This window comes from Bubalus kerabau, chromosome 19, assembly GCF_029407905.1.
Source record: "Bubalus kerabau isolate K-KA32 ecotype Philippines breed swamp buffalo chromosome 19, PCC_UOA_SB_1v2, whole genome shotgun sequence".
Taxonomy (NCBI): domain Eukaryota; kingdom Metazoa; phylum Chordata; class Mammalia; order Artiodactyla; family Bovidae; genus Bubalus; species Bubalus kerabau.
In genome coordinates, this window is record NC_073642.1 from 23013003 (window position 1) to 23032434 (window position 19432).

At 37.8% G+C, this 19432-nt stretch overlaps 1 protein-coding gene across 4 annotated transcripts in view; it reads right to left on the reverse strand.

Annotated features, from left to right (window-relative positions):
* SEC11A (SEC11 homolog A, signal peptidase complex subunit) overlaps nt 1-19432 on the reverse strand; it is a 37457-nt gene that overhangs the window by 12670 nt on the left and 5355 nt on the right. For 3 of the 4 annotated variants that reach the window (XM_055555506.1, XM_055555505.1, XM_055555504.1), the window contains exons 2-3: nt 5294-5403; nt 271-420 (exon numbers count right to left, since the gene is read on the reverse strand). In XM_055555506.1, the coding sequence (XP_055411481.1) occupies nt 271-420; nt 5294-5376 (233 nt within the window). In that variant the 5' untranslated portion in view covers nt 5377-5403. The remainder of the gene's footprint in view (nt 1-270; nt 421-5293; nt 5404-19432) is intronic. The other variant, XM_055555507.1, reaches the window with a different exon arrangement.

Here is a 19432-nt window from a genome sequence, read left to right on the forward strand (position 1 = left end):
ATGTTTTTTTCTGGGATGATATACAGGGTCACTGATCTGGTTGGGAAGTAGAAGAGATCCAAGAAAAACCTCCAGAAAAGCCCTCAGGGAAACAGATGAATTAGTATTTAGTTTTCCAAATGTCACCAAAAGAAGTTCATAAAAATGGACTGGAAGAAGGACCTAGGAGTTCCCCACCCTTTCTTAAATCTTTAGGCTATCAAAGTGAAATACTGTAAAAACTAAAACATAAACATATTTTAAAATAGAGAAGATATAGTTTGCACATACTTTTCATGAATCTTCAAGACTCGGTGAACTATAGGAATCTCTCTTCCTTCTATCCTAAAAACAACAATTTCTCCCACTCGTATGGGATCTTCAACTCGATTTGTTAGAAAGAGAAGATCTCCTCTATGAAATGCAGGTTCCATGCTGCCACTGGGAGGGAAAAAAGAATATAACAACAAAAGAATGTCTGAGATTAAATTTATTTTCAAAGTTAGATATTCAACAAAAGTTATCACCTTTGTAATATACTTAATACCTTAACAAATGTATCAACATACATGTGTACTGTCCTCCAAAAAAGGTTTCTTTATACTAATTAGTTATACTAAAGGTTTCCTTTAGTTAACTAGTTCCATTTCAACCATTACTATTCAAAAGAACTTACATTTTGAAAAGGGCAATGTTACTAATTCCTTAACCTTTTAAAATTTCAAAACAGAATATAAAAGAATGAACTTTATAATCCCTGCCCTTATTTTCCATCTGAAAACACTAAAGATATTCAAATATTCAAATGAGAACAAGATCATCTTCTTCTGCCATTTATAAAGATACAGAGCAAGATGACCTTATGGTTTCAATCCAACAAGGAGAAAAACAGCTCATCAAGTCAAGGACAGTCAGCTACAGAGATAATGCTTGTGCTATCAACTGATTTATTTAAAAAAGAAAAACAAGAAAGAAAACCAAGGACGAAAGCGGAGATTTTTGCCTAAGAATTTCAAAAACGAGCAAAGAAATTCAATTTCATGGTACTTAGTGGTTACAAACTTTTAGAGTGTCTTCTTACCTTTCACCCGTTCTACCTTATACCAAGTCCTTCAACGGTCCTAAGATATTTGCACTACTTGATGAAACTTTTGTTTCTATAATGAAATAGTGCATCAGTATTTTAGAAACTCAAGCTCTAATTGTCAATAACTGCACCCCACTCCAGCACTCTTGCCTGGAAAATCCCATGGACAGAGGAGCCTGGTAGGCTGCAGTCCACGGGGTCGCTAGGAGTCGGACACGACTGAGTGACTTCCCTTTCACTTTTCACTTTCATGCATCGGAGAAGGAAATGGCAACCCACTCCAGTGTTCTTGCCTGGAGGATCCCAGAGATGGCGGAGCCTGGTGGGCTGCCATCTATGGGGTGGCGCAGAGTCAGACACGACTGAAGCGACTTAGCATAGCATAAGTTTAATAAGGAAAAAATGGATAGACAAGGAATAAAATTCAACACAAGAATAATGACAAGGTTCAAATACTTCTGTCTGAAGACTCTGGTCCTCTATACACAAGGCAGTACAGCAGCGGCTCCCAAATCCGGTCGCACACGAGAATCACCAGAGAAACTTAAAAGTCCCCGCCCAGGCCTTGTCCCAAACCACGTAAATCAGAATGTCTGAGGATGAGAAGTAGGCATCAAACCAATATTCTGTAAAGATCCAAGGTGATTCAAACACGGGCAAATTTGGGGGCTAACTAGAAATATGGATTTTTCAGCACAATGTTTATTCTTAAAACTTCTGTTAAGCTTCCTCATGGGGCAATCAATTCCCTTTCTCAGAAGGTGTTCAGACAAAAGATGAAACACGTGTTTGGTGAAAATATAGAAGGTATTCTAGACATGAAATTTTCAAGTTTTTATTTTGGTTGATTTTTTAAAAAATCAGTGACATCCTTGGTTCAAATAAAACCTTGCTTGAAAATTATATAAATAAAACAGATAAAAGTTGAGTTGTTCTGGTTCAATGACTCAGCTTTATCGAGCACTTATATACAAAGTGCTAATTCTAAGTGGTGTTTCTTTATTTCAAACAATCTTCAGAACAATTCTACGATGTAGGTACTATAATTATCCTAACTTTATAGATAAGAAGACTGAGGCTTAGACTGGCCTAGAGTTATTAGTTAAAAAAAAAAAATTATAAAAGAGGGAATTAAACCAAGGGAGTCTACTCTCACTGTGCTAAATTGCCTCTGAGATACTCCAGAACTTTAAGCGAGGAGTTATCATGATCACATTTGCACTTAAAAAAAAAATCACTTCAGAAGCTACAGAGTTCACAGAAGACATTCAAATATTTATTGGAGTCATGAATATATGGAAAAGATGAGAAGGTAAATTGGGAGACCACTTGTCCAGGGTATTATCTACAACTGAATACTTGGCAATTATTAAGTATTATTAAAACATGCACACTGGAAAATGATAAGGGGAAAAGACTGAAAAAGAATACATGTAGAGTTACCTCAATTATGTAAGAAATAACATACATGAAAAAGAGACTAAAATGTTAATAGTGATTATATCCCAGAACTACAGGTGACGTAGTTTCATCTAGATTTTTTGTGTTTTCAAAATTTCATATCATGAAAATATATTAAGTGTTTTAAAATTTTTATTATAAAAGCATTTTTTTTTAAAGGTCACTACAATAGCCCAAGCAGGAAATGATGAGGGCCTGAAATAGAACAACAGCAGGGAGGACAGCTATAAAAGGGCAGAATAGAGGGAGGGAAAACAACAAATCTGATGGTCAATTGGATTATGACAGAAGGGGAACAAGAATGACTCTTAGGTTTTTAACACTGGCAACTGAGCAGATGGTCGGTCGTGACAGTCACAAAACTAGGAGGAAGAAGAACAGGTTTTTGGGAAAAGAAGATGAATTTCACTTTTATTGGTGGAGTGTCAAGTGCCTGGTCAACATCTAGGTAGAGATGTTAGCGTAGGATGAAAACAAGAGTGTAGATTCAGGGGATAAAGTTGGATGAGGAAAAAAAAAGATTTAAGAATCCAGATATAGATGGCAATTCAAAACAGATAAAAAGCATGTAGTGAAAAGGATTATTAAGGAAATAATTATTAAAGAAACTTTTAAAAAATTAAATAATTAGTAGACTTCTTACTATTTATTATCTGATCAAACTATACTTTTAAATATAATACATCATTAATCAATTTTGTAAGAGGTCATATATAATTTATATAAATTAAACTGCGGAATTTCCTGGAGGTCCATGGTTTGGACTCTTCCACTGTAGGGGGCCTAGGTTCAATCCTCTGTCAGGGAACCAAGATCCTGAAAGCCATGCAGCATAAACATATTTATACATAAATAAAAATAAAACTGACTTCAGTGTCACAAAGGGGGAAAAAAATCAGTTTTGAATGTTCCCTGAAACTTCAGTAAATAAAATAAATAATAAGTATTTGTCTTTATTCCCAATAGTTTCACAAAAGTCCTAAAAGTGGATTTTCAGGTGGCCTGAGTCCTTGGAGGTACATTTGGATCTAGGTAAAAATTATATTCCTTGAAGTTTCATAAAATCACGTAATTTACCTTTTCTCTAATGACTACTCCCACTAGTCTTGACCAGATGCTCTCTTGACCTGGTCTCTTTTCATTTTTTTTTTACTCCACGTTGACAATCAGAAAAGTTTAATATATGAATAACCTAGCTACCAAAAACTTATCCAAACATGCCTTTTAAATCCCAGCTGATATTTTCAGGACCACCAAAGTGTGGAGCAGGTATTTAGTACAATCCCCTATTCACTCCATCATTCCAGTTTAAAGGTAATTAGACTGTCCTTAAGCATCTCCACTGAATGGAACTCAATCTGAAATAATCCCAGAGGAATGTCCAGAAGCCTCCTGGGCCTTCTCTCTACAGCTTTTCCCCACAGCGACAATTAGTGTGGCTTCTCCTTCCATTAGCGTTTGAACACTTACTGAATTCAAAACTGTCCATGAACTTAGGGCCACACAATTTTAGACCTGGAACATCTCTGTCTAGCCTTCATTTTCTAGATGAGGAAGCTATGATTCAGTCTGTAAGAGACTTCCCCAAGGTTGTAGGAAAGACAATGAAAGAGCTAAAGACCCAAGTCTCCATACTCCTAGAACAATACATTAAGTGCTTTCCAAGATAATAAAATCCAGACGTTTCACTGGATCTTTAAAATCACAATTGCATTTGATTAGTAATAAAGACAGACCGAGGGTGCGCGTATGAGTGTTAGCAAGGGAGGAGGAAGACACTGGAGACCCAGTGCTTCCAAGCACTTAACTGCTGGAAGTATAGCCTAGTAAGACAGTCAGAGTCAAATTCTTCTTGTTAAGACTAATGTACTATTATCTAGACTCTAGGTAATGTTAATGATTCAATTTATTTTATATTTATACTTTATTATCCCCAGAAAATACTTGAGACAGTTTACATAATTAAGATTCAAATAAGACCAAATTATAATGATTCAATTAAATAACCAAGTGTTAATTCTCCAAAAATGAGTTACTAAATTAAGTTTTTAAAATCATTAAGAATATGAGTACAAGGATAGGGAAGGAAAAATCAGTACTATTTGTCACTTTAAGAGATGGCATTAATACATTCAAAATTCCTGAAGTCTATTTAGAAGTGATATTTAAAGGTCAGCATGAAACATGGAAATAATTAGTGAGGCTTCTGTACTGACACTGAGAACATGCTGCAGAAGAAGTCTTAATTTATGAAGATGATATATGATCTTGTAAATTAACAACTAAGTATCAGCCCTGATTGGAGAAGAAAATGGCAACTCACTCCAGTATTCTTGCCTGGAAAATCCCATGGACAGAGGAGCCTGGCAGGCTACAACAGTCCATGGGGTCACAAAGAGTCGGACACGACTGAGCAACTAAACCACCATCAGCCCTGATAGACTAAAGTAAAAAACATAAGAAGACAGAAGGATTTCGGGAAAATAAACTATACTGAAGCACTTTCTTAACAGATGTGCCAAAAATAAAGCTCATACGGTAAACATTTCATGGAAAAGTCATGAGCCCTTTGGGATCTGAATGGAAAGCTCCTGACAAAATTGAGAATTTCTCACAACTGAGAAAGAAAAACAAATTTTCTTCCAGGCCCTCTTCTGGGAAACAGTAATGTCTAAAGGAATGATATATCCGTTATTCAACATCTCAGTTTCTCTCCCAAGTTATGCCATGCAACTCCATGTCTTGAAAAGAAAAATTAATTGTTACCTGAGCACCACTACAATTGGACTTTCACTTCCAGTTATGACCATTAACCCCTTCCAGATCATTAGTGCCGAGGAGACAATCATTCCAAAATTTAGGACTTGATAATAGAGCTGTAAGAACAAGAAAAGAGATCAGATCCATAGTTAGCCCAACAGAGGAAAGCAACCAAGAGCAGTATCAATTTTAAAGTTTCAAGTAGTACTATTAGGGTACCTGAAGTTCGCACACTTCTTTTAAATTTTTATTTATTTTTTTGGCTGTACTGGGTCTTAGTTGTGGCATGTGTGATCTAGTTCCCTGACCAGGGATTGAACCCAGGTCCCCTACACTGGGAGTGCAGACGCTTAGCCACTGAACCCCAGGGAAGTCCCAGAGACTGCCTTTCAAACCATGTAATAATTACCCCATTAGCACATCCCAGTACAGCCCCTCAACCTACCCAAAGAATCCTGCTCCGCTTTGTTTGCTAAAACACATTACATTCATATGAAAACATCATTTTCAGAACTTCTCACATAAATTATTTCATTTGGGCTTCACAACCATTCAGCTTAAATTCCATCACATTCACGGCACACACCAGCCAACAGCAATGTACCTGTGCTTCGAAACTCCTCTAGGACTTACTTTTGTACAATACATAGCCCTTGATAATTACAGGCTATTCAATGACGTTTAACCTGAACCCTCATTTTGTAGGTGATGAAACTTAGTCTCACAGAGAGGAAATGACTTTGTCAAAGCCAAACCACTTGTTTTATATTATTTTTTGAAAAGACAAAAAATAGTCTTTTTATTCCAAAGACAGATTTAAGGAAGTAGAGTCAGAGAGGCTAAGGATAGAAAAACTAGCTTTTAAGAAGTGACTGTGGTCAGCTCGTGGATCGGCAGCCAGGAATTCAGCAAGAGGCTCTATTTTCCAAACCTCCCATGCTAAGAAAGTCATCTATATACACTACTGGTTAGGGCAAAAGATTATTAAGGGCCACAATCCAGAGTCACTGAAGGAAGGGCTGTGGGATTCTATAAAAACTACAAAACATAGTTTCATGATCCCTTATTTAAAACCCTTGGGGGTCAGAAAGGCTTCATAATTCAGAATTGGCCAGATTTTGAAAAGATAATACCCGAACATACCATATAGTACATAACACCCCGAGCAGGCAATATCCTATAATCAAGCCTATTAATATTTCTGCAGCAAAACATAAAAAACATACTGAAATAAATAAAGCTAAAAATAGCTACATGTCAGTCAGTTCAAATCTGTTTTGCTGAGGAAAAGCTTTCTGTTTCCAGAAGGGCACAGATGTAGCATTGTCAGAACAGGTGTGGGATAGCTAATAAAATAACTGGTTGGGTTTTTTTTTGGCTGCACCCTGTAGCATGTGGGATCTTAGTTCCCCACCCAGGGATGGACGCTGTGCCCCCTGCCACTGAGGGCAGATTCTTAACCACTAGGCTATGACAGAAGTCCCTAAAGTAGCTGTTCTCTAAAAGAAAAATGAAAGATTTAAAAAATCCTGATTTTCTCTGTCCCTGCAAGGAAGTCACTATCATCACTCTTCTCTTTTTCCTTAGACATGTAATCCTATTTTCACTACACAATCATTGTTGTGACATGTATCCAATCATCAGGAGCAACCTCAACAATAGAGAAAGAGGTTGAGTCTCTCACTATGTATAACTATCAATGTTCCTTAAAAGATGCCTGCTTGTACACTTGAGTCAGTGTGTGACTGTCAAAACCTAGACAAGCACACTATCTGCGAAAACAAATATTCTGCCTGAGCAAAAGTTTGAAAGTACCGGATTTTTCACTCTCTTCTCCCCTTTTCCATGACAAAAACCTTTACTCAAAAGCCCCTGCTTTCTTCACCACTGTATCTGAATGCTAACGAATGTACAGATGCATGTAGAGAAAGAAGTATTTTGGGTATCGACCGAAGTAAGGTGGCAGCTACCTAACCTTCTCATACCATTTGGCCACTGCAAGCTACTAACAGGACATTGTGACGTATGTAGAGTAACAATCACAGAACTGAATAGCCCCATTATTTTTTCTATGAAATGGCTGGAACATTACGTTCTTCAGTGTTCAAAATTAAAGAATGTTATTAAAAACCAGTCAAAGCTCTATGTAATATCTCTTTGTAGCTATGGCATAAGGATTTATGTGTGCTATTTTTCTTTTGCACTTTTAGGAAGTAGTGTGTAGAGACTTTCCCATAAAGTTCCATGACTAGAATAATCTACATAATTTAAAATACACAGTAAGTAATAAATAACAAGAATTTGAAAAAAACCTACAACAGAAAATTCAGCAAAATTAAGCTGATAGTAAATTTAAATTTTATAATTTAACAAGTTCTAAAATGGAAGTTGGGGCTTCCATGGTGGCTCAGTGGTAAAGAACCCGCCTGCCAATGCAGGATACGCAGGTTCAAGTCCTGGATCAGGAAGATCCCTTAGAAAAAGAAATAGCCACCCACTCTAGTATTCTTGCCTGGGAAATCTCATGGACAAAGGAGCCTAGTGGGTACAGTCCATGGGGTTGCAAAAGAGTCAGAAACGACTTAGTGACTAAACAACAAATTTGGAAGTTATATACTTGCACTTATTAGTTACACACCATTATATTTCCTATTCTCGTAAGAGATACTTTAGGTTCAACAAATAGAGTGTTTTCATAGGAGTCAGACTTCTAGTAATCTCAAGGGAAGACAAACATGACCATGGAAGCAAAAATGTATCTGAGAGCTACAAAATAGCGGTTGGCTTAAGTCTTAAATTCTACTTATTTTGAGACCTCAAACTTAAGAGACTTATTAATTCATAATCACAATTCCCCTGGTTTCTAATTCATAGAAGCAGCAGTTAGAAACTAGGGTGTTAGAAGCAAATACACTGACAGCAGCTACAAGTAAAACTTATGGCACTGAAAAACTGAAGCGTATTCAGAATGGACACTTATTATGGTCCAATACGTAAAGTCACTGATAGTCCCAGTGAGGGTCTTAAATGGTAACAGTAAGAAAAATTCCTGATTTGTCTAAACAGGCATAAGACGACTTTCATTTTTAAAAATCCATTAAATTTCTTTAAAATCTGACAAATGAAAACATATCCACGCAACACTTGTATAGTAGTTTCATTCATAATAGCTCAAATTGGAAAAAAAAAACAACCCAAATGTCCATCAACAGGTGAATAAATAAATTACAACATTATTTCCAAATGATGGAAAACTACTCAGGAATAGAAATGAATGAATTATTGAAACACACAACATAGATGAATCTCAAGAATATGCTATTTACTTAATGTTATGGGGCAGCCTGGATAGGAGGGGAGCTTAGGGGAGCATGGATACATGTATATTTATGGCTGAGTTCCTTTGCCATCCACTTGAAACTATCACGACATTGTTTGTTAATCAGCTATATCCCAATACAAAATAAAAAAGTTAAAAAAAAACCCAAACAAACATGTTATTCAGGCCAAGTTGGAGAAAAAGGGATCAAATTTACCTTGCTGCCTAAAATAATTAAAACACTAGATAAAATATATGAACAAAGGTTTTCAGACACTGGACATGTGACTGTGTCCAGGTAGCATAGGACTATGAAAGGAGAAACAAGGTGATCCCTACAAAAGCCCCAACTTACAGACTGGATGGTTTCCAGGCCACAGGGCAAAATGGAAATGTAGCCAGAGCCTACAAGTCTCCTGACTTGAAAACAAAGAACTGGGAGTCTGGGGAGACGAAGGCAGCTTTGACTGTAAGGCATTACAGAAATGAGAACTATACAAAGATCTATGCAGCCTCTCTTCTCAAGTCTTCAGCTGAGTGATGATCAGCAAGGATTAGCACATGCATTTAAGGGAAGTAAATCATCTAAAGAACCATCTAAAAGGAGCAACAGAACAATTCTAAAAGCTCATATGGGGCAGGAATAATTTATTTCCACTGGCCAGAGTAGAAATGTTTTGGATAGCATACTCAAAAGTTACTGTTTAGTTGCGGTGAAAAATTAACCTTGGACTAAAGGCTGCTGTGGACTTGCCTAACAAAGCCTTTTTAAAAAGCCTTGAATCGGGAATTCCCTGGTGGTCCAGTGGTAAGGACTCAGTGCTTTCACTGCCGCAGCCCAGGTTCAATCCCTGGTTGGGGAACTAAGATCCCATAAGCTGTGTGGCTCAGCCAGAATTAAAAACAAAGAAGATGGTAGGGGAAAGACTGAGCACATTAGAGACTTGGATGATAGAAAATATGTCCAAGACCCAACTCAAACCTCTAGAGATGAAAAAGAAAACGTCCGAAATGAAAACCACACAGGCTGGCTATGGCCATATCACTTTGCATGTACCCAATCTTGCCTGATGACCACACAAAATGGAATAACAGCAGATTAGACATGGCAACCCACTCCAGTACTCTCGCCTGGAAACTCCCATGGACGGAGGAGCCTGGTAGGCTGCAGTCCATGGGGTCGCCGAGAGTCGGACACGACTGAGCGACTTCACTTTGACTTTTCACTTTCATGCTCTTGAGAAGGAAATGGCGACCCACTCCAGCGTTCTTGCCTGGAGAATCCCAGGGACAGGGGAGCCTGGTGGGCTGCCGTCTATGGGGTCGCACAGAGTCGGACACGACTGAAGCGACTTAGCAGCAGTAGCAGCAGCAGACATCACAAAGAAAAGTTTAGTGAAACTAAAGTCATGGTAATAAAAAACTATTTCAAGATGCAGCTAGAGATTATCATACCAAGTGAAGTTAAGTCAGAAAGAGAAAAACAAATATGAAATGATATCACTTATATGTGGAATCTAAAATATGGCACAAATGAACCTATTTAAAACACAAACTGGCTCACAGACATAAAGAATACACTCTCCCCCAAGAAGCAGAGGGAGAGGGAGGGATGGACTGAAGTTTGGGGTTTGGTAGATGCAAACCATTACATTCAGAATGGATAACCAGGTCCTAATGTACAGCACAGGGAACTATATTCAGTATCTTGTGATAAAACATAATGGAAAAGAATTGAAGAAATAGACAAACTCACAGTTACAGTCCAAAATGTCAATATCCCCTCTCAATAACTGATACAGCAAGAAGATTAAAAAAAAAAATCAATAAGCATAGAAAAGATTTGAACAACACTACCAACAAATTTGACCTGATATTTACAGAACCTTCTGTCCAACAAGAGCAGATACACATTCCTTTTAAGTACACACAGACTGTTCAGAAAGACAGACCATATTCAAGACCACAAAACAAGTCTCAATAAATAGAAAGGAATTTGAATTATGCGAAGAGTATTCTCCAATCACAATGGCACGAAAATAGAAATCAGTAACACAAAGATACCCCCAAATGTTTAGAAATCAAATAATATACTTCTAAAATCACCCATGGTAGAAGAAATCAAAAGAGAATAAAAATACATTTCAAAATCTGTGGGATGCACTGATAGTATGTAGAGGGAATTTTATAGCAGTAAATCCTATGTTAAGAAAAACAGAAAGGTCTCAAATTATAAGTTGTGTTTTGGTTTATATTCAGTTCAAAATATTTTGCAATTTCCCTGTGATTCTCCTTTGACCCATGAGTTATTTAGAAATGCACTGTTTAATTTTCAAATATTTGTAGATTTCCCAAATTAAGTTTCCAACTTAAAACACTAGGAAAACTCAAATGAAATCCAAAGTAACTCACAGAAAAGAAATACTAAAATTAGGAGTAGAAATAAGTGAAGTAGAAAACAGAAAAACAGTAAAGAAAAACAAACCAATTTGACTCTGAAAAAGAAGACATATATATATATGTGTAACTGAATCTCTTTGCTATACACCTGCAACTAACACAACATTGTTAATCGACTACATTTCAATTTAAAAAATAAATAAAGTAAAAATGGTTAGGATAGAAAATTTTGTTAAGTGTATTTCACCACAATTTTACAAAATTATGTGAAATGAAAACAACCAGCTACAAAAGGATTTTGTTGAATTTTACAGGATTCCATTTATATAAAATGTCTGCTTCGATTTACTAAAAGCCAATTGTTGATAAAAAAAATTAAATAAAATAATAAAATATCTAGATTCATTTTGATATTTGGCAAAACTAATACAATTATGTAAAGTTTAAAAATAAAATTTAAAAAAAATAAATAAAAAATAAATAAAATATCTAGTAAAGGTAAATTATAGAGATTCAAAGCAGATTAGTGGATGTCTGGGGCTGGGAGTGGAAATAGGCATTGACTAAAAGGACACACAGGATCTTTTGGGATAATGAAAATATCCTACAAATGGACTGTGGTGATAGGTGCATAGCCCTATAAATTTACTAAAACCCATGAACTCTACACTTAAAATGGGTGAATTTTATACATTATATGCCAATAAAGTGTTGTTTTTTTTTAAAGGCACATATTTACAAAAGTAACAGAAGAAAACAAAGTGGGAAAGGCCAGGACGTCCCTGGAGGTCCAGTGGTGAATACAAGGGGTTAACACAGTGGTTAGCCACCTTCCAACACAGGGGGTGCGGGTTCGATCCCTGCTCGGGGAGCTAAGATCCCATATGCCTTGTGGCCAAAAGATAAAACAGAAGCAATATTGCAAAACATTCAATAAAGATTTTAAAAATGGTCCACACCAAAAAAAAAAAAAAAAGGTACAAAAGCCTTGGAGTAAGGGAAATTTTTTAAATTGACCTGAAATCCAGGAGCCATGAAGAAAAAATGGTAAATTTGACTACCCAAAACAATATAAAGAGCAAATAACCAAAAAAAAAAAAACCCAACAATTATGCATGGCAAATTATACTATAAGCTAAATCAAAAGACAAATGACAAACTGGGAGAAAATATTTACTATATACATATAAAACAAAAGACTAATCGTCCTATAAAGAGATCCTAGAAATCAATAACAATGATCCAAAAGGAAAATAGGCAAAGTGTTATGAACTGCTAGCTCATGGAAAATGAAATATAAACTCCAAAATCACATGAAAATATGCTCAACCAAACTCATAATGAGCAAAATACAAGTAAGCTGTCCTGATATACCACTTTTCATTTATTAGAATGGAAAAAATCTAAAAGTCTGAAAACACAATGCTGGCAAGACTATAGGAAAAAGTGACTTTCACTTTTTGTGAGGGTGGGGGAGAACAATGTAAATACATCAACTATTTATTCATTAAAAAGCAGGAGGAGGGAGTCTATGATCTTATTTTAACTACCTTGTTTTTCTGAGACACTTGGCACTTGATTAACTTTTTCTCACTCCCTGATCCCTTGGTTTCTGTGTCACCAACCTCAGAACCTGACCTCTTCTCTGACATCCCAATAAATAAAAGTGTTCTAGGAGTCCAACCTTTGCCCTTTTCTCTTTCCACTCTGCAGTCTTGTTTATTCATAGATTCAATCATCACATATCAGCATATATCACCCAAATCTCTTCTCCAGACCAGATCAATTCTATACAATTGGTAAGTATATCTAGTTATTTACTAAAAATCACCTAGGTGTTACATAGACGCTTTAAATTCAACCCTTACACAGCTGAACTCAATCCTTTTCCTCTACCTCCCTCCATATACTCTAGCTTAGTGATTAGTCCCACCATCCATGTAAGTCCTCTAAATTTTACCTTCCCAACATCTCTCACATCCAACCCACTGGCTTTATTTCTATGACTACTGCCTTACTTTACATCTCATCTCCACTTATCCAGACTACTGAGGCAATCCAACAGTTCTATCTCTAGTACATCTTTCTAATTCATCCACCAATATATAATTATTGTTCATAAAGTGAAAATAAAATTATTGAGCTGTCTGCTCAAAATCTTCTCTTACCACCTATAGGATAAATTCCAAACCCCTAAGTACAGAGGGCCTTCCATGATCTGGCTTGGCTCTTGCTGTCCTCTCCTTTCTTCTTACTGAAGTGATTCTCTAGATTCAAACCATAATTTAACGTGTAGTGCAGTGTATCACAGTGTCAGTCAGCCTCTTTCCCCAGCCACCCATGTCTCTTAACCAATGGACTCATGGTCAAGTGGCTATAGCAGCCAAGATGAAGGTTAGCAACATGGACTTTCACTCACCAAGACCAACTTGGTTCTAGCCAATGTTGAGTGCCTAGACTGCCAAATGCAAAGACCAACAATGCCACCATTCCTGACACTTTCTGCTTTCTAGAATAGACTCGATACAGAGGGCTTCCCTAGTGGCTCACCAGTAAAGAATCTCCCTGCAGTGCAGGAGACCTGGGTTTGATCTCTGGGTCAGGAAGATCCCCTGAGGAAGGAAATGGCAACCCGCTCCAATATTCTTGCTTGGGAAACCCCATGGACAAAAGAGCTTCATGGGCTACAGTTCATGGGGTCACAGAGAGTTGGACACAACTTAGCAATTAAGCCACCACAGCCACAGATCTGTCTTCCTTGTCTTCAGTATTTCCATCAAAACCACCACCCATGAATTTACAGAATGCCTATGACTCATTGTGATATTCCATACAACACCGCTTCTGATCAGGAAACTTATTCTACAGGTAATTAAAGCACAACGGTCACATGGGTACACAGTCATGAATTTCACTGGTCTTATGTGTCCTCCATCATCTTAAGTGGCTGGCCTGAGAGAACAGTGGAAGAGTAGACATTATAAATTTATTGTCTCTCGGTGCCAAATCCATCCTTCTGTGTTACTAGGCTGAGCCCTGTAAACAAGGGCACCTTTTCCCACTGCCTCAAGGATTTACGTTTTTCTTAACAAAGGCACTGCAGGGCCGCTGCAAGATGACAGAGAGTGGGAGGGGCTTCTCTTCCCATGGAGTGTTTGTATTTCACCAGGTAGCCAGTAGATCTGAATACAGGAGGTCTGCAAGTGCTCACCTCGGATACCATCACAGAATGGCTCCTGTCCACACACACTGGCAAATTTCTCAGCCTCTCAGTAGGCCGCTTCTATGGATCAGTTCCAGCTCACTGCTCCAGCAAATGTCACTGCATGTCCCTGTGGCAGCCACACCCTCTCCAAAGAAGTCTGTTATCTCAGGTTAGGAAGGGGCTTGGAGGGAGGTATTCTGCTAGTTCTTTGTTGACTCCCTTATCCTAGAAGGCATAATTACTGGTTTCCGCACACACTATTTCTGAACCCCTTACGAGTCCTCTTTTATCCATTTTAGTGGTTGAGCATCTTTTCAGTTCAGTTCAGTCGTTCAGTCGTGTCCGACTCTTTGCAACCCCATGAATTGCAGCACGCCAGGCCTCCCTGTCCATCACCAACTCCCGGAGTTCACTCAGACTCACGTCCATCGAGTCAGTGATGCCATCCAGCCATCTCATCCTCTGTCGTCCTCTCTGTCGAGCATCTTTCACCAGTTGACAACTCTCTGTATTTAATACCCTGCTGGTGAAAAAGATTTTCCCGATCCTAAACAAGACCAGATTAGCCTTCAATAATTAAAAAAAGTAATGGATCTGTCCTCGGTGTTGTATATATGTCCTATTTGCAGTACACTTGCTCATATTAGGTCCAAGTCTAAGAAGAATCTAGGCTTCTGTGTGCTTCACTAGAGGGCCAATTTATTAAAAAGAAAAAGTTACCAAAAATATCTGCAATTCAATCAGAAATCACTACAGTAGCCATTAAGAGTTAAATGATCCTAAAAGACAGATATAAAAAGAGGGACTTCCCTGGTGGTCCTGTGGTTAAGACTCTGCCCTTCCACTGCAGGGGGCAGGGGTTCAATTCCTGGTCAAAGATCCCACATGCTTCATGGGCATGGCCAAAATATTTTTTTTTTTAAAGAAAGACAACAAAAGAAAGGATTGTGCCAAGTCTTAAAGTCTTCAGATTTTGGTAGGAAAACATACAGATAATTAAAATCCAAAGAAATGCCAAGTTCAATCAAGTAAAGGAAAAGACCTAAGGAGACACTAAAAGGAAATTCTGTGACAGTCAGACTAGTCCATCAGGGTTCAAACACGGATCCAATCAGGCTGACCAAAGTCCTCTGGTCATTAAGAATTCTCAGCAAAAAACAAAAACAAAAAATTCTCAGCAAATAGAGAATTACAGATAAAAGTAATATAAAAATTTGGCATAACATACTTATTTAGCAAATAATCATCTTTTCACTCCAGGAAAATTTACAATTAAGAACAGAAATGCTTAAAGGAAATTATGTAGTGTTAATACTCTTATGTTAAGGACTCTGTGCATATTTGGAATCTTAAGTTTTTGTAACATTTAAAGACAATCTGACCTATTAAAGTAGGTCAGGTTTGCAATTTTAATTCAAAATGTACAATTGTTATAGATTTATTTTTTAATCAGAAAGCTTACTATTTATATATTATATTCAAATTTAAAGAATTTCCTTTTTAAGAAGGTTGATTATTCAACAAACCTTCTTAAAAAGGTAAATTCTTTAAATTTATAAATCAAATGTAATGTTTTTAAGATGTCTGTTTACAAATTAGCCTAAATATTCAAAGGCCCTTAAAAGTGATTCTTAAAATTTGCTAGACCTGGGAAGTCCCTGGAAGCCCAGTGGTCAGGGCCCCGTGATTTCACTGCCAAGTGCCCAGGTTCAATACCTGGTAGGGAAACTAAGATCCCACGGGCCTCGTGGTGTGCCAAAAAAAAAAAGCTGCTAGACTTTCAATGGGATAAGATTTGAAAACTGATTCTAAAAGATTTAAGAACTTAGTTTTTAAATTTTAGCCGTTATAAATTGAGGTTTTTTAAAAAATACAAGAATTCTAAACAGGCTTTTCTGCGCACAAAGGCTATCTCAATGGGCCTCAAGAAATTAACCTACAACTAGAGGAGTGATGGAACCAACTTGCTAAATTCTGAGAAATCTTGCAAGCTGATTGTTAAACACAGTGTTATAAAAATGAGTACAATTACTTTACAAACAAAGTTAACAAATAATCTAAATTCATCAGTTTCTAATTATTTTATTACATTTTACTATTATCTATGTTCTTGAGATTATTTTTTAAATTTTATTTGTAAGGTGGAAATTATAGTTGCATCCTACTACATTTCTTCCTAATTCAATATTCAGTGATGTCATGTCAGTAGCTTGAAATTGGCCATAGTGGAAGTATTTACACCACAGAAATGGGCAAACTACAAATCAAGGCTTGTGGATTAAGGAAAGCCACAGAAAAGCTGTGCTCTGATATTACAGTAAAAGAGCCACAATGTAAAGGGGAGAAGACAAATAAAATAGTACATAACAGTTAAAAGGGCTCTAGAGATCACCTAATATTCTAGTTGATCCTTACTCCTTGGAAGGAAAGTTATGACCAACGTGGATAGCATATTTAAAAGCAAAGACATTACTTTGCCAACAAAGGTCCATCTAGTCAAGGCTATGGTTTTTCCAGTAGTCATGTATGAATGTGAGAGTTGGACAGTGAAGAAAGCTGAGAGCCGAAGAACTGATGCTTTTGAACTGTGGTACTGAAGAAGACTCTTGAGAGTCCCTTGGAGTGCAAGGAGATCCAACCAATCCATCCTAAAGGAGATCAGTCCTGGGTGTTCATTGGAAGGTCTGATGCTGAAGCTGAAACTTCAGTACTTTGGCCACCTCATGCGAAGAGTTGACTCATTGGAAAAGACCCTACTGCTGGGAAGGATTTGAGGCAGGAGGAGAAGGGGACGACAGAGGATGAGATGGCTGGATGGCATCACCGACTCGATGGACATGGGTTTGGGTAGACTCCCGGAGTTGGTGATGGACAGGGAGGCCTGGAGTGCTGTGATTCATGGGGTCGCAAAGAGTCAGACACGACTGGGCGACTGAACTGAATAGTCTAGGGCAGTACACAAAGACTCAGAAATAATACAAGGGGAGTTCTCAAGACAGTTAAGTACACAAAGTTTGAATAGAACCATGTTCATACACATAGTGAAATGAAATAGGCAGGAAAATTAAACCCCAGTTTACAAGAGAGAGAGAGAAAGAGCAGACTGTAAAATGACTAGGACTTATTGCAAATGCCATTCTAAGGGGCGTGGGACTTTAACTTACAATAGGATCTACTGAAGTTTGAGGACAGGAGAGAAGACATTAATCTGGCCAACAGCTTATTGGATGCCATGAAGGTAGTGAAACACTGTAATTCTGAAAATTGTGAAGCAGACAGAAAAAAAATTACATACAGTAAACAAACAGGGGGGCCTGGAGGGCTACAGTTCATAGGGATGAAGAGAGTTGGACATGACTGAAGCGATTTAGCACACACAAGTTAAAAATCAATTAAAACTCAAAGCTCAAAAGAATACATACTCTGGTTCTACTTCTATAAAACAAACCCATTGATACTGACAAAAAGCAAATCAGTGGTTTCCAAGTGTTAGAGAGATGAACTACAAGGGATCTTGTGGGTGATAGAAATGTTCTATATCTTCACTGTAATGTATGTATATAACTGTAGAAACTTATCAACTGATACATTTTTTTTTTTCTGGCCTTGCCGGGCGGCTTCTGAAATCTTATTTCCAGACCAGGGGTGGATCCCGGGCCATCAGCAGTGATAATGCCGAGTCCTAACCACTGGACTGTCAGGGGATTCCCTCAGCTGATAACACTTAAAATGGATGGAGTTTACTATATTAAAGTATTCCTCTGTTAAAAAATAATTACAACTCAAATTAATCAAACATTTGATGAAACTTCTAGTTTCCCTCTTTTCATCTAGTAAGCTCTCAGTACGTATGCATGCATGCATACTCAGTCACTTGAGTGGAGTTCAATCAACTCTTTGCGACTGTATGGACTGTGTAGCCCATCAGGCTTCTCTGCCCATGGGATTCTCCAAGCAAGAACGCTGGAGTGGGTAGGCATGCCCTCCTCCAGGGGATCTTCCCAACCCAGGGACTGAACCCTAGTCTCCTGCATTGCAGGCAGATTCTTTACCGCTGAGCCACCAGGGAAACCCCTCAGTACCTACAATCACCATCAATTTTTTCCTCAGATACTATGTGCAGGTAAAACTTCATTTCTAACTTTTCCTCACCCCATCCCCATGCAATCCAATCCTTCCCATCCCCTCCTAACAATCTCTGGTAGGCTGCTCATTTTCTTCACCTGTATAATGGGCATAAAATGACCTACCTCACAGGTATATAATGCACTCCACATATAGCAAGAGCTCAAAATAGTGACTGTTCTGCCTTAGTCATTTTCTACATATTGATGCTCCTTGAAGGTCAGAGTCTCTTACTTATGTTTGCATTTTTCTCACTGAACCTAGCACAGGGAACAATAGAGGCCCCAAATAAGAATTTTTCCAGAGAAATGTCTGTGGCACCTAGAAATTCAGATATGGATGAAAAAACACTATTCAAGTGAGAATTTTAAATGTTATAAAGTCATAAACGTCATGCAATTTGAAAAGGAAAGATCAATTATGACTGAAGGAAGCAGGAAATATGTCTAAGAGGAGGTAACACTGAGCTAGCTGAGGTCTGAAGGGGAATAAGGGGAGGGTGCCTATTTTCTTCCCTAAATGGTAATTATAAACTGCAAAATAGAAGTCCAAGAGAAAAACCTTTAACAGTGACATCAGGATCCTTCTTAACAGCAAAATACTGTAAAAAGGTCCGAGGCAAGCAAAACTAGGCTCTGCAGACACTACTGACCTTGAAGACAAAAAGAAGCAACTTTTTCCAATGACTAAATAATTACAGGGCTTCCCAAGTGTCTCAGTGGTAAAGAATCTGCCTGCCAATGCAGGAGACACGGGTTCCATCTCTGATCCGAGAAGATATCCTGGAGAAGGAAATGGCAACCCACTCCAGTATTCTTGCCTGGGAAACCCCATGGACAGAGGAGCCTGGCGGGCTACTGTCCATGGGGTCGCAAAAGAGTCGGACAGGACAGAAACGACTAAACAACAACAACAACAAATAATTGCAACAGTAGTATCCGGAGTATGATCTCTAAGTTCAGGATGGAGTAAGGTTTAAGGACAAAAATCAGGAAATGTAAGTTTCAAGATCCCTGTACCACTAATATTCTGAGGTACACCTTAACGCTAAAGTGGACTCGAGGGCAAGCAGAGTAACTGTTTCAACTCTGACCTC